Consider the following 16,243-nt stretch of genomic DNA (forward strand, 5'->3'; position numbering starts at 1 on the left):
CAGCACTGCTGTGTGTTTTGCTATTTATTAGCTGTGTTATTGTTATTAAAAGAGCGATCGCCACAGCTCGCACAGGAACAAAGCCTGGGGGGGAGAGAGAGAGAGAGAGAGAGAGAGAATTAGAAATTCAATTCAATAAACAGATGCAGTGTGTCTCTAGTAGCGCTATATGTGTGTGTGTGTGTGTGTGTGTGTGTGTGTTTCAGGGGTTCGGTCCCCTTTGGCCATCATTAAAGGATTTACCCAAAAACACAAATGTTCCCAAGGTTGAGTCAGTTCCTATCATTTCATCCACCTGGCCCTATAGAGTGTGATACAAAACTGACAACACACAACATACACACCTTCCATCTTTCTCCAAATTCACTCAATCCCCTACGATATCTTTGGTCTCAAGTCGATTATTTGTAAAAAATTTTTAAAATTAAAAGTATTCACGCCTCTTGACCTTTTCCACACTTTGCATTGTTAAAACCTGGAATTCAAATGGACAGAATTGGGATTAATTACAAATAAAAAAATGTGATCGCATAAGTATTAAAAAAATTAGTATTCAATTAGTATAAGTATTCAAAATTACCCCAAAATTAGTTCTGGTGCAACGGATTACCATCAGAAGTCACATACTCAGAAACTTAAGTCAAAAGTTATGCTAATAATTACATTAAGAAAGTTACGCATATTCAGAATCGTGTTACGCACCTTCTTAAGTCTTAAATCATTAAAATTGCCTATGTGTATTTGAAACTTCTAAGGTTGAAGCGTCTGAGATGGGTTTTTTCAATGTCTGTAAACACAAGCACTAACTTTTAAGCATGAAAAAAATCAGACTAAAGAACAAAAAAAAGGGTTAAATGTAGCATAAAAGAATAAAAAGACCAACCCAATGTATGAATGAATAAAAAAATGTCGTGCATTGAAATAAATCTAATAGGTATATCACAAATATCTTGCTTCATGAATAGTGATCACATTAATCACTGTAAATTGGGTTTAATTTAACAAAATGGTTTCCAAAAGATCATGAAGCACGTCTCTGTAACCCTCGTGTAACTTCTGACTAGCGCTTCTGTAGTCACGTTTGAGATCTGAAAAAACAGTGTGTGCGATTTCAGTACTGAATCCGCGCTAACTCAACTCTGAATACGGACCAATTATTAGAGGAAACAATTGTTTTGTAAATAATTTACATTGATTTTTTATTATTATGGGCCACTTTGTGTAAATTCATGACACATCATCCTGATTAATTCCATTTCAATTCCTACAAAATGTGGAAAAGTTCAGGGGGGGTGTAGGGGTGGGGGGTATATACTTATGCAAGGCACTACATATAAGGTTTTGTGCATAGAAAAGATTTTGGGTGAGTTCAATTTTCACCTAATACTGAAGCAAACACTGGGTTCAAGGGGAAATTGTGTAAATGGGTATTTTTTTGGTATTGAACTTTTCCTTTAAGGAAGAGAAAAGATAAGCAACTTGAAAGCAGATAAATATGGCAATCAGTGATGTTTGGAACAGGTTAGAGTGTGTGTGTGGTGTAAATGAAATGCAGACAGCTGTTTTTCTATCCCTCTTTGTCACGTCGAGCTGGAGCAATGCATCTGCCATGTCTTCTCTGCGATAATAATTACATTTTAATGCTTTCAGTGTTTTAACACCCCCGTCCCGCAGCCGTATGTCACCTGGTTTAATGTCGCTGATTTAAATGAGTACGAAAGTTTTTTTAATAAACATTTTAAAAAAGTCACAGAAACTTTGCTACATTACACAGGAGATTTCAATGATTTAAAAATGCAAATACAGCTCATTCATGTTGCACTTGAGGAGAATGTTTAGCTAAACTCTGCATATATGTGTGTGTGTGTGTGTGTGTGTGTGTGATTGTGTGTGATTGTGTGTGTACAGGAGGTGCTGTTAAAGAGAGCAGCAGACCTGGTGGAAGCTCTTTATGGAATGCCTCATAATAATCAGGTATGTTAGCAATACAGTGGCTCTGAATGTATTATTATTATTATTATTATTATTATTATTATTATTATTATTGTTATTATTATAGGGTTAACCTCAGGATCATAATGAACTAAAAAACTTGGAAAACGCTGCATGTTGGAAAATCATTTTAGTTTCATGCTGGATTTATAATTAATAAATAAATATAACTTTTTGCATTAAAATTTAAATTTTAACAGAACAGTAAATGAATTGAAAATACATAAATATCGTAAAATAAATCCTAAAAAAATTCAAATCAGGTCATTTGCACTACTTAAGGAATATTTTGTTTGGGGAGAAAAAAAAAAGCATAAAAATAAAACTAGACACATTTTCAGTCACTGAAAGACTGAATAAAGATCTTTTATTCGTTTGGAATACTATTATTTTCATGAAGGGTGCCAATAGTTTTGCATGTTGAAAGTCTTCTCTCTCGCTCTCTCTTTCTCTAAGGAGATCATCCTGAAGCGGGCGGCCGATCTTACCGAGGCTCTGTACAGCGTGCCACGCAGCCATAACCAGCTGCCCTCTCTGACCGGATCGAGTGCGCACTCGGGCATGATGGGAGTGAACTCGTTCAGCAGCCAGCTCGCCGTCAACATCTCCGAGGCCACGCAGGCTGACCAGGGTGAGTGTGTATGTGTGTGTATGTGTGTATGTGTGTATGTGTGTGTTTGTGTGTGTGTGTGTGTATGTGTGTTTTTTTTTAGCTCTATAATCAGAAATGTCAGCACTGTGATGGCCACAGAGACTCATAACTCCAGTGTGAGTGTGTATTTGTTTAAATACTGGATACACACTGTTCATGTTTTTACACAGCTGATTATACAGATATCAAGATAATGACAAAGCATTTCTCGGTTTCTAAAAAATCTGTTAAACAATCAAAAGCAATCCTTTGCTTTGTGGAGAAATGTAGCATGGCAGTTAGCAGCAATAAACAACCTAACAATATAAATGTAAACAATTTAAATATATAGAAATTGTTGCCTAGTTTCTTGGCTTAGATAAAACTACATCACATTGAGTTTGTTTTAGTGCGAGCTAGCTAATTAATGATACTGTAGCTTGCAAAATTACAAGCTAGCTAGTTAACAGGTAAGGAATAACTGTTATAGAGAAATAATAAGACTTTCCCATGTTGAAAAATGTACAATAAACATCTCCAACAGTTAGTTTATTCATTATATTGGGAGCATGCAAGTACAAGTCCCTCTGAATGAGCTGTTACTATAGAAACGATACTGTGCATTATTATAAACCTGTGATTTGAAGTACAGCTAGCTGGATAGATTCAGCCACAACAATGAATTCAATAAACGCATTGGAAAAAATAGCTAGTAGTCAGAGTTTATTATTTTATTTGCAAAAGTAAAGTAAAAATCCTGTCAGCCATTTTAACTTTTTCTTCGAGCTGCTGACTTTGTGACAATTTTTTTTTTGCTTAACCAAATATTGGTACGTATCTATTTGTAGAGAGAGATCCTGCAGTGTGATTTGATGAATGATTTTTGGGACGAGGGTTGGGTGAGAGAGAGAGAGAGAGATAGAGAAAGAGAGAGAGAGATTAAGTCGCATTGTTTTGACATGCCTGTCACACACATGCTTCAGAGCTGCCACTCATCATGAGCGTCTCTCGTGAAACGCGCATGGATCTGTTTGCGGGTTATGTGTATCGTGCATGTATATGCGTGTGTGTGTGTGTGTGAGAGGGAGAGCGAGAGAGAGAGAGAGATGCTGTTAATGAGTGGAAAGATGCAGAAGACGACACTATGTGAATTAAAAAAAAACCACAGTGTTTACACACCGTGTCTGACAACCTGCTCACTTCACACACACACACACAGCTATTCATAAAAGTGCTTGTGTGTGTATGCATTTAGTTGTTTGTGGGGAACAAATTTTCCCAAGACATACAAGATAGCTTTGGCACTGTTGGGACATTTACCAGATCCCAAAATGAAAAGTGCCAAAGAGCTACTGAGAAGTTACTGACATTAAGGTTGGGTTACTGAGAGTAAGAGTTCTTGAGCTTAAGCTTTGGGTTCCAGAGGTTGAGATTCAGGTTCCAGAGGTTATCGTCTGATGGGTTCCAAAGGTTAAGATTTGGGTTCCAGAGGTTAATGTCTGATTGGGTTCCAGAGTTTAAGCATAATTAAATTCCAGAGGTTAAGCGTAATGAGGTTCCAGAGGTTAAGATTCAGGTTCCAGAGGTTAATGTCTGATTAGGTTCCAGAGATTTAGTGTAATCAGGTTCCAGAGATTATGTCTGATCAGGCTCCAGAGGTTAAGGTCTGTTTGTGTTCCAAAGGTCAAATCTGATCAGGTTCCAGAGGTTAAGATTCGGGTTCCAGAGGTTAACGCCTGATCAGGTTCCAGAGGTTAAGATTCGGGTTCCAGAGGTTAATGCCTGATCAGGTTCCAGAGGTTAAGATTCGGGTTCCAGAGGTTAAGATTCGGGTTCCAGAGGTTAATGCCTGATCAGGTTCCAGAGGTTAAGATTCGGGTTCCAGAGGTTAAATCTGATCAGGTTAATATACCAGTTCCAGAGGTTAAGGTTCATTTTCCAGAGGTTAAGATACTGGCTCCAGAGGTTAAGGTCTGGTCATGTTCCAGAAGTTAAGCTTAAAGTTTCTGAGGTTAAAGTTAATTTTCCTGAGGTTAAGATTCAGGTTCCAGGGGTTAAGATTTACACTGTAAATATGTGTGTGATTTTTTTCATCCATTTATATCTTTTCACACAAGAGTGTCTTGGGGACTGTAGACATTGTCTGGACTACAGTCCTGCTTCCCCTAAGGATAATGCATTGAAAAATATAGAGGACAATGTAATTATTACCTCAGGTTTAATTAGTCCCATGAGTAACAAATTTGTGAAAGACCCACACAATATTTTAAGGACATTCAGTCCCCGTAACTACACAGAACAGGAAGTGTGTGTGTGAGAAGGAAATTGTTTCAATATCTGCTCAGAGGAGCCATGGTTCTCTTCATCCACCAGCTCTGTCTCTCACTGACAGGAAGAAAGAGATGAACAGATCACTCCGTTTATGATAGAGGATGAGAGAGGAGATGAGGGAGACAGAAAAAAACCCACGCATTCCCTTGATGCCTCTCTCTCTCTCCTCTCTCTCTCTCTCTCTCTCTTTCATTCTCTCTTCTTGCTCATCCTTCTTTCTGCTCATCTGCTTTCCTCATTCAGGCAGGAAAGAACACCTACAGAACCCCATGAGGTCATGGGAAAAGAGCATAAAATCACCCAACCACACACACACACACACACACACACACACAAGGGCTGTTATACTTTGTACTGTATGTGTTACAGTTATATATACTCATTAAAACATTTGGCTCTGTTTCCTCTCATTTCCTCTTACTTTTGCTCTCTCTCTCTCTCTTTTAGGAATTTTTTTTAGCATATACTCCCTGCTGTATTGTAGTGTTCTGCTACTTTATATTGTTAAAGAATTACGATTCAACTGATATTAAAAAACCATTTGCTAAGCTACTGATCTTTTGAAAAATCTGTGTTAAAAAGTACTAAAAATATATGTTTCTTCTCTGCAAGTGTTATGCTAGTCTCGCAACCAGAGGCAGAGTACTGGTACAGGAAGCACCTACTTTCACAGGACGAGATTTGTCTTACATTGCAAACGGCCAACCACTTTTACTCAAAAGTCTCATATACCTTTTAAAAACATAACACTATAAACATTTCATTGTGTAAGTATGTATACACTACTGACAGCCAATGACATAGCAGCCTTGAGGATTCTGAAGCCTGTGGCCAGATAAATGTACAAAAGATTGAAATGTACAAACGGCTGAGAGTTTTGCAGCTACTGTAGCAGTCTGCGATATTTTCTTATATTGGGATGAAATATAATCAAAAATCATGATTCAAAATCAATGCTTCTGATACTGTGTAACCATTTTATGATGATTTAGGAAGTGCTAAACTAGTAGCTGTAATAGCTTCCCTTACATGTTAACCTCAAGTGCAGAACTAAAGACCTGAAGTTCAGACACCCATTTTGGCTGATCTCGGGGAACCATTTGGCCACGCTATTATTTTAAAGATGTCTAAAGATCTCTAAAGCATTATTTAATTATCTCAACATCTCCTTAATGAATTAAGTGAGGCATGATGACATCCATTTTCGCCTTAACTGCTTGTTCTGTGCGTAAGCATCCATGCGATGACCTCTGAGATGGTATGTGTAGACGTCAAGGTGCCATGTCCTCATATGCTGTCATTGTATAAGAATGAAGCAGATCAGATTACTGAACACACATGAGATAGTCCAGCTCCACCTGTCAGTATTCAGGATTCGGACAATGTGAAGACTCTGCAAGCTTGGCTTTATTTTGAGCTCAGGCATGAGTGTGTGTGTGTCTTGGCGCTCTGTTTCTTCTTGATACACAGCCAGCAGGCCAGCACTCCATCAATGGCCTTCCTGCTGAGAAATTCAGCAGGACATGAGGAGAGAGAGAAAGAGAGTGAGAGAGAGACAGAGAGAATGGGAAACACATGTTAGGAGGATAAGTGGAAGGGCAGCACTGACACTCTTTCTCATTCTCTTTTTTCCTCTCCCCCAACACATACATCCGAACGGTGTGTCCTGGTTAGGCCTATATTTCCACAGTGGATATATTCAGCTATCATAGTTTATAAAAATGTACTATAACAACATACTTAGTTCAAATAACAAAATCTGTTCTAAGCCCGCTGTCTGTGTCCCATGCTGTAGGTTATTCACGTAACTCCAACAGTGTGTCTCCTCGTGGCTACGTGCCGAGCTCCACGCCTCAGCAGTCCAACTACAACACCATCACCTCCACCATGAATGGCTACGGAGCCGCCGGCATGACCAACCTTGGCGTGCCTGGTTCACCCAGCTTCCTCAACGGATCCACTGCCAACTCACCCTACGCAAGTGAGTGAACACAAACCTGTCATTATACAGGAACAACAATGCAACAATAACAGCAGATCAATAGCAGCATGGCTGTAGAATACCTATACAGTTGTTGCTGTACAGGTGTAGCAGAAATCTACCTGTACAAGTGAAGATGTAGCGTACCGGGTGCTTATTTGGTAATGTGTTGTTGAGTTATTTAGTAACTCTAGACCTACAGAGGTACAGCAGTAGTTTGAGCTGTACTTATTAAGGTGCTTATGTAGTCTTCCTGAACAGATATTACAGGATACAGTACTTCATCTGCACAAGTGTTGCTGCAGTCTAACTGTGCAGGTGGCTTTTTTTAGTCTACCTGTCCTGGCGTTGCCATGTTCGACTGGTAGTTTTCCTATACAGATGCTTCTAGAGTCTAGCTGACCAGGTGTTGTGGTGCTGTACTGGCACAGGTGTAAGCGTTATCTACCAGGGCAGGTGGTTTTGTCTACCTGTATATGTGTTTCAAGTACTTTACTTGTAGTTGATCTGCATGGGTGTTTCTGTATTCTTCCTATACCGATGTGTCTATAGTCTATCCGAGTGTGTTACCTGTACTGGTATTTATTTAGTCTACTGGCACAGGGGTTTTGTCTACCTGCATAAGTGTTTCCAGAACTTTACTTGTAGTTGATCTGCATGGGTGTTTCTGTATTCATTCTATACTGATGTGTCTATATTCTATCCAACTGGTGCAAAAGTGTTTCTTTAGTCAACTTGCACAGAGGATTTGGTAGTCTATCTGGGCAGGTGTATACTATGTGTTTCCAGTGTTTCACCTGTTGACCTACTGATAGTCTGCCAGGACTGGTATTCCAGTACCTTACCTATACAGCTGTTTTCAAAGTATACAAGAACAATTATTTCTCTAGCCTATTTGGTACTATGTGTTGTTGTAGTCTATACCTGTTGCTGTAGTTTACATGTACAGATGTAGTTGTGATGTACTGGTGTGGTGTAAAGTGATGTAAAGGTGCGGTTATGTAATTTATCTGTAAATGTCAGGCTGTATCTGATATCTGATTGGATCTGTACCATTTCTGATGTTCTTAGTCGATCTACTTTGAGTCATATAACATTTGAGTTATTTGGAATCAAAGTCTATGTACAGTCCAAGGAAGAGGAAGAGACGGTTTCGGCTTTGAAAAAGTCTCGCCATTACTAATTGCTGCCACTCATGCTCATCTTTCTCCTCATCCTCATCCTCACTAACACATTAACATGCCTGTCATGCGGCTTGCTGTCTTTGCTGAACTCTAGCTGCCAGTGTTGATTCTTCTTTCACATTGGTTTATAATTTAGTCCTTTATACGTCAGTGGCATGAAATTCAAACAACATGCTTCTACTTCGGCACGTCGGAATGGGGTGAATGTGTAATACGCCCTCTTGGGTAATTCAGCTGTGCATTTAAGTACTTGAGTTGTTGTAACTCAGTTCATATATTCTGTCCACAGTTCTCGTGTTTCATTTGATTGGCATATGGTTGGCAGTCACGGCGGCGAGCAAAGCGACAGGGTTTTATTTCATTTGCTTTTAGCGCAAGCGAGGCAGGAAGACTTGGCTGGGAAAATAGATTTAGCATTTCAAGGAGGAATGTGCTTTCGGCTAATCTGTATTCTTAAACACAATTGTGGGTAGATTCACCAGGTAGTTTTTTTTTTGTTCTAAGAAAATGAGAATCCAGGTTTGGCGTCATGATTTTTTCCCTTTCTGTTCTTTCATCTGTGTGTGAGTGTGATGAAAGACAAGCTGTTTTTTTTTTCCATTATTGCTGTGTTAAATGTGGAGCTATTTCTTAATAATTATGTGTGATGTACTATAAAAGATGTAACTTATGGATTATGTAAGTTATGGATCAACTTTGCCATTCCGGTAGCATCCTCTCGCATCCCCATCCTCCTGCTCCCTTCCAGTCGTCCCTTTGCACTTCATCCAAGCCCTAATAACCAGCATGAGCGTCCTTCCGATCACCTACTCACTCATTCATTCACCTCTGTGTGTGTGTGTGTGTGTGTGGACACGTGCATGTGTGTCTGTTTCAGTCACCCCCCCCTTCATCCTTCCTTTTCATCATCATCTTCTTTTTTTTTTTTTTTTTTGCATTTTCCTTTTTGTATCCACCACTTCTTCCCTCTACCCCTCCATCACTTCCTCTTCCTCATTCTCTCCTGTTCATATGATCTCTGCAGTCAAACAGAAGAGCGCCTTCGCCCCCGTCGTGCGGCCTCAGACCTCCCCGCCCCCCACCTGCACCAGCACCAATGGGAGCAGCCTACAGGGTGAGCACCCCGCCCCTCTCCTGCCTCTCAGCCAATGAGAACGATCCTAGAGCACCTAGGCTTATATCGTCCTAATCAACAAAAATTAATCAAACCAGAAAAATACACCGTACAGAAATATTCAAGGTCAAAGTTGATCCATAACTATGAGATTTATTTCCTGGTCTGTCACTGTAATAGTTATTGATGTTTATGTATAAAAAAATGAAAAAATATTACACTGAATTTTTTAATTTTCTCCAAATTTTCAAGGTTAATGTTGATCTATAACCATATTTTTTCCCCCAAACTATTACTGTGATATGGATTTATCTTAGTACCTAGAATATAATTTTTTATTTTAAATATTTTTTTTATATTTTTGAATTTCCACAGAATTATTTAGATGAAAGTTGATCCACAATTTTCCCCAAATTTATTGCTGAAAAAAAAAATCACTACTACATGTAGAATAGTATAGTATAGTACAGTAATAGCATCTAATATGATTCTAATTTATGAATAAAAAATTAAGTTAATCCATAACTATAATTTTATAATCTTGTTTGATTTTTTCTAATTTAAATAGAAAATTCATTTTCTAATTTTCTGTCCTAATCTATAATCTATTATTGTAATAGTAAATATTTGAGTTATACAACAAAAATGGATTTAATTTTTTGAAATTTACAAATTAATTACATTTATTTATTTAAAATGTCAAATTAAGAAAAAGAAGAAGTTTTACCAATACTTTCACAAAATCTTCTAGGTAAATATTGATCCATAACCATATTTACCCCCCAAAAATATAGTTATTTAAAATACATTTTTTTTTACTTTAAATAAGTTAAAGATTTAGATTTTTGGAATTTTCACAAATTTTGATGTGATTTAATTGATAAAAATGTTAAATTGTTAATATGGTAAAAAAGTTACCTTTAATATATAATAACATGTATAATCAAGCTCAGAGTTGGGCTATAACTATGTTTAGTTAGATGACTAAACTAAAAATTTCCATGGGTTGACTTTCTAGATGATCTCACCCTAAACAACTGCTTTGTTATTTGATATTTCTGGAATATTTGCATTATATAAGACATAATTATGGACACCATTTATTTTTGATGGAACTGCAGACTATTGAATTTGAATGATCACGTGTCAGTCATGTGACCCTGTCACTTAATTCCTGTAATCTCGGGCTGGTTTGCATATTACTTGGTAGATAGCTTATTATTATTATTTTTTAATCTGTCTACATTGGATTAGGACATGGTCTTATATCAGTATTTACAAGTAAAGACTTATAAGGTATTTTAAATAAAAAATAAAATTACTAACCAGAGGTGTGTTGCTGGTCGCTGATTGTGTTTATGTCTTGTTTTGCAGCCATGGCCGGTCTCATCGTCCCTCCCATGTGAAGCAGGAGGAGAAGTTTGTGCTCACTGAGCTTCCCCTGATGAATATAAAACTCCACGATTCTCAAGAACTCACCGACTCACACGTCATCTTAGTAAATATCCTCACATCATCATCATCATCATCACCATCATCTAACGGAGGAGCTTTTTTTTTTTGAACAAGGAAATCTTTTCCACAACCTGGACAACCTGGACAAAGTGCATTAAAAAAGATAAAAACTAACAAAATGTCTTTTGTTTATATTTTCTGTTGGATTGAGTCCCCTTTGATCGTCGTCTTCTGGGACTTGTTTTGCAAAGAACGGCAGCCGAAGCCACTAGATTACAGGATTTGAGATGATTTCAGCGTGAACTGAACAGTTTGGAAACGTGCAGCTGTGACCCTCGGCTCGGCTCCAGACTTTTTATTTGCATGCGGAGCTGATCTTGCTTTAATTTCAGTTCATATTCATGAACTTCATCATGTAATGATGGAGCGAGCCAAGTGGAAAAGGGAATAAGCTCGTTAAAAAAAAAAAGAGTAAAAGCCAGGGCGAGACATGAGGAAAGCTACAAGTGCTAACTTCTTCCCACTTCTTATGCTAACATGAACCGTGAAATTTTTCATCGGCTCATACGAAGTCTTGCCAACATAAATTTCTACTACATGTTCATTTTCTACCATTGACATAAATACATAACTTCAAGAATGATGTTACTAACCTGATACAGATGCACAACAGCCGGGTTGAGCTTGAAGATTTTCTTTTTTTTTTAGAACGACGAGTCCATGAGTGTGTAGGTACATTAGAGTCGCAGGTGTGTGGATTGCTAGATTTAAACCAGGAATGCTTTCTGCAACTTTATTCACATTTAGGTACCAGACATTATTGTTGATCTTCTTGTGAATTTTTTTTGTATGTATTTATAAAAAAAAAGTATGTTTGGAGATTTCTTTGGTGATTTAGGCCTGAATTATAGTATCACATATCTCTTGATGTCTTAATACCTTTTAGATCTTGTAAAAAAAAAAAAGTGTGAAAAGTCAACCTTTTTTTTCTTTGTAAAAACAAAACAAAAAACACAGAAAAATTCCATGTCAGGTCACCTGCTTTTTTTTAAAGCAGGATGTACTCTCCACCACTTTTGTAAAGGGAAAAAAACAACACTTTTTAATTTGTATATTTAACTTTTTCTTTTTGTAAACAGCATTTTGTGTTCTCGTTCGCCTTCCTCGTCCTGTGAGTTCTTGTGACAAAAACATGTACGTTCATTGTTCTTTCTAACTGCACTGTTTTCGTTGGGGCACTCACAAGAGCAATGTATCTTAGCGAACAAACTTAAATGAAAAAAAAGGGGTAAAACAAAAAAACAGTTCCACAAATATGCACCAGTATATTCTCACACGTTGAGTTCATTTTGTTACTTTGGTGATGACTGAGATGAATGATTGCTCATCATGTGGTTTGGGTGATTGATTATTTCTGAAATTAGGTTTTTAAGGTCACGTCAGGATGCCTCACAGTGGTGTTTAGGCGACTGGACGTGGGAAAAACGGCAGGGTAAAATAGATGAGAATCAAATTTTGAATTTTGTCCCACTATGATGGTCCAATGCCATAAATTTAATACTTGGTTAAAATTTTTCACACACAAATTGTTGAAAAGATGGCAAAATATTAATTTAGGTACAAAATATGAAAAATACAGTTTTATAAGATTTTACACATTGCTCAGAAAACTAACTGGAGCACTACATGTGATGTTATTGCTAGCATCATTGCACACAACCTGCATTAATTACTTATGCAAAATGCATTTAATGCAAATCACTTGAAATCCAGAATACAGAGTGGAAGTTGTGAAATTATGAAGTTCCTTCAGATTTATTTGCGAATTTTTTTATTTGGATGTAACAAAGAGTTTCTTCAGTAGAGAAAAGAGCAACTCTCCTTGGGTACACATGGAGCCTTTGAGGTGGCATGGTGGTTATTTTTATTTTAATTTTTTTGGAACGGCCATGAATTAGAATATTGAGGCCACAAACTAAGTATCTCATTGTCATGAATTACGTTGTAGCCACGAAATACTAAATTTGTGAAAAGTCATATTTAATAGGTAGCATCCAGTTAATTATTTGACTGGAACGGCTAAAAAAGTTGTTTAATAGTACATCCATATCGCATCCAAATGTAATATTATTAATCATAATTGATTAGGTTCTTGTGGCTACAATTATATAATTCTATAGGTTTCTTATAGTATTATAATATAAAAAGTAATATAATATTATAATATATTAAACTTATAGCTTTAATATATTAATTTGTGGCCACACCTTATTAAAAAAAATAACCACCTTTATTAATTACCCAACACATTAGTGGGTTTCCTTATGATTTATTCAGCAGATGAAGGATAAAGAACAACCGCATCACTGTATTTAGATTGTCCAATGTAGAAACCATCTATAGACTGTCTGGAAACATCTTATCAATAGATTTTCAAAACCATGCCATGAAAACTATCAGGAGAGTCCACATGAACTGAATTTGACATTGTGATAGGAGGAGGGACGGTTAGGGATGTTCTACTAGACATCAAGACCTCTAACCTGGACCATCCAAATGAAGCGATAGATAATCTACTAAAAATCACCAGTAAGTAACTATGTAAGGAATAAAACACGATGGGGGTGTGCAGTTATAGGAAAAGAATCAATGTCACAAAGTGTTTTATTCCTCTTACACCACAGCCATTTAACAGAAAAGTTAAATTAAAGTTACAGCTTGACTTCTGACTGTTACATTAAATGTCAACACCCTCTGACCAATCAGAATCAAGAATTCAACAGAGCTGTGGTGTAAAAAAATGAACTGTTGACATATTGTTTAAATTTAGCTAATAAGTTGATAAGGGTCACCTGACAGTCTATAGATGTTTTTTTTTTTTTTTTTTCCGACTGTTTGTTTGTTGAGTTTCTACATTGAACTACCTAAATGGAACAATACATAAATGAAGCCTTGCGCTAGAAAAAACTTTACTAATACATTTACATTAATAGTTTGGGATATTTAAATGGTTTGGATTGTATCGCACTGCGCAGATTTTTTTTTTTTTTTAAAATTATATTGGAAACATTGATCTCAGTGGGTGAAACTTGGGTAAGAAACCCTTTCTCTAGTAAATTGTAGAACTGTAGTTTGAAAGTAAATGTCCGCTATGTTCGAGTTTACGGTTGCAACAAGTAGCATAATTTTAACCTAGCCTTAAGTTATAAACTAAAACTTATGCCAACATCTTCCGCACAACAAAACAGCTAGCTAATTCTGTAATAAAAAATGCATTTTTGTTTTACTCTGCGAGCAGTGTAATGTTTTATTTATTTGGGAATGACAAGATCCAGTGTAATCAATGATAAATAATTTGCAGCCGTTGCCATAGGGACAAACGTATCCATCACCTGTTACGATAACCCTTCTACTAAAGTTCGTAACTCGTAATGTCCATCCTCCAGTTAGGAAAAACTAAAGAAAATGGCCACAAATCGGGAAATTCGTACTTGGGAACTCAGAACGGTCTCCTCAACTCTGAGTTCAGCAAGTGATGTCAAATCAAAATGGCTGCTCAAAGCATCAACAGTAAACAAAGTAGCACTTCCTTCTTACAGTTTATACATGTATTTGCTTTAGACCTATCAACAGACAGACATAATCGCTTCTTAAGTCTATAACATTGACTATTCAGAAGTAAATATACATCAGTCATCACAGTTAGCTGGCTAGCTTGTTGTTAACAAAAGACAAAAATGGAGGCGTCTGCGGTTTTTCTTCGTGCTTGGTAGCTTGGAAAGCACGGAGGTCGAAAATGATAATTCCGAGCTCCGTTTCCGAGAATGCACTGTAACACCTTGTGTAGAAAAGAAACGTTACAATGTCACCCATTGAGATCAATATGCAATGCAATACATAAAATCATTGTGACTATAAATTTATTTATTTTACCGGATTTTTCAGATTCTATTGAAGGTTTTATTCATATGACGTCGTCTCCGAGGCTGATTTTAAACCGAACGCTAACGGTGCAGGTATAAATAAATATATGTACAGGTCAATTTAGATGTAAATTCTTATAAAAAATTAGGGGGAGTTGATGAGTGAGTACATGAAATATATCTTTTTAAAAAAGTGTACTGGTTTTGCCTTTAAATCACTCAATGAGAAGAACTTGGAATACTTTACTGAAGTCATCACTATTTATGTTCTGTATGTGTGAAAAAGACTTACGTTAAATGTCACATATTGAGCCATTATACAAACACAAGTTCAGTGTCTCTATCTCTCTCTCTCTCTCTCTCTCTCTCTCATACACACACACACACACACACACACACTTCCTGTCTATCCTGTCATCGTGTTGCGTTTTAGGGTGTAAGAACGCCGGGTTTGACTTTCCTTTTCCTTTTTCTTTCCCGATGTTGAAAAGGGTAGAGGTACTGCTTTCTGATCTTTGTGAAATATTGAAATATATTGAAAGTATATCAAAAGCACAATGTTTAATTAATGTCTTTAGAACCGAGGAGAACCCTTTCGTCTCCTCTCACACATAAATGTGCTGTACATAAATGCATGTTTTTTTTCTTTCTTTTTTTTTTTCTGTGATACCGTGGTTTTTGTACAGAAACAGACTAATAAAGATTACATTTGGCTTGAAAAAAATGGATGTCTTAATGACAGCAATAACAATGATGAGATGGTTTATTTTTATAGCAGCGTTTAACAGAGCCATTAAAATCAAATAAGCGGACATAAAAACGTTAAAATACAAAGAGAACAAAATAAAAATGCAATAAAAAACCAAGATAACTAATTAAATGCAATTTAATATAATAATCACTGTTTTTTTTTTTTTTTTTTTTTTTTTTTTTGAGAGGTAGAAGCTCTGTGGTTTTTAGTTAGTGAATTCCAGGTCGTGTTGCCATAGTAACTAAAATCTCAGACAAAAAGATGTTAAAATGCAACAAAAAAAAAAGAACGAAAAAAAAAAAATGAAAACGTAACTGAAAGGTGAAACAAAGTGAGACCCTAAAAAAAGGTGTATTAAAATACAAAACGTAAACATAAGACAGGAACCCAAACAAATAAATAAGCAGTATTAATAAAATTATTACTATTATTATTATTATTATTATTATTATTTAGGAGCTCTCAGAATTTTAGTGAGAGGGACCAGATTTTTGATGAGTAACAAAACCATTTTTTCAGTTTAAATGTGAAATCTTTAACAGCCCTTTTTAGCCTTTATAGATCACGATCAATAACCTCTCACTCAGGCTGTGACACACTCTTGTCAACAAAAGCAAGAGAAAATGGATGAAAAAAAAGTTACAGCTTTATTTCTGACTGTTACAATGCGCTGACACTGGAGACTCCTGTTAACATTTCCTTAGCAAAAACTTCACCATATCAAATATTACATGTGTTTTTATAAGATGTCACAATTTCAATTTTAATTTTTATTTTAAGTAGTGAAACAAAAAGCTAGCACACACCGAATGAACAAAAGAGAATCCACAACAAGTACAATTTGTATACGTAAGTTCAGCAGCTTAGCGTAGCAATACTGA

The 16,243-nt window shown here is 36.4% G+C and overlaps 1 protein-coding gene across 3 annotated transcripts in view; it reads left to right on the forward strand.

Annotated features, from left to right (window-relative positions):
* Positions 1 to 15,364, forward strand: part of LOC113546983 (transcription factor COE3) — a 99,446-nt gene extending 84,082 nt beyond the window's left edge. Inside the window, exons 12-16 of one of the 3 annotated variants that reach the window (XM_026947122.3) lie at positions 1,909 to 1,974; positions 2,449 to 2,623; positions 6,750 to 6,935; positions 9,144 to 9,233; positions 10,608 to 15,364. In XM_026947122.3, coding sequence (XP_026802923.1) covers positions 1,909 to 1,974; positions 2,449 to 2,623; positions 6,750 to 6,935; positions 9,144 to 9,233; positions 10,608 to 10,639 — 549 coding nt within the window. In that variant the 3' untranslated portion in view covers positions 10,640 to 15,364. The remainder of the gene's footprint in view (positions 1 to 1,908; positions 1,975 to 2,448; positions 2,624 to 6,749; positions 6,936 to 9,143; positions 9,234 to 10,607) is intronic. The other 2 variants (XM_026947121.3, XM_026947123.3) reach the window with 2 other exon arrangements.
* Positions 15,365 to 16,243: the final 879 nt, after the last annotated feature.

This window comes from Pangasianodon hypophthalmus, chromosome 13 (assembly GCF_027358585.1).
Source record: "Pangasianodon hypophthalmus isolate fPanHyp1 chromosome 13, fPanHyp1.pri, whole genome shotgun sequence".
Classification (NCBI taxonomy): domain Eukaryota; kingdom Metazoa; phylum Chordata; class Actinopteri; order Siluriformes; family Pangasiidae; genus Pangasianodon; species Pangasianodon hypophthalmus.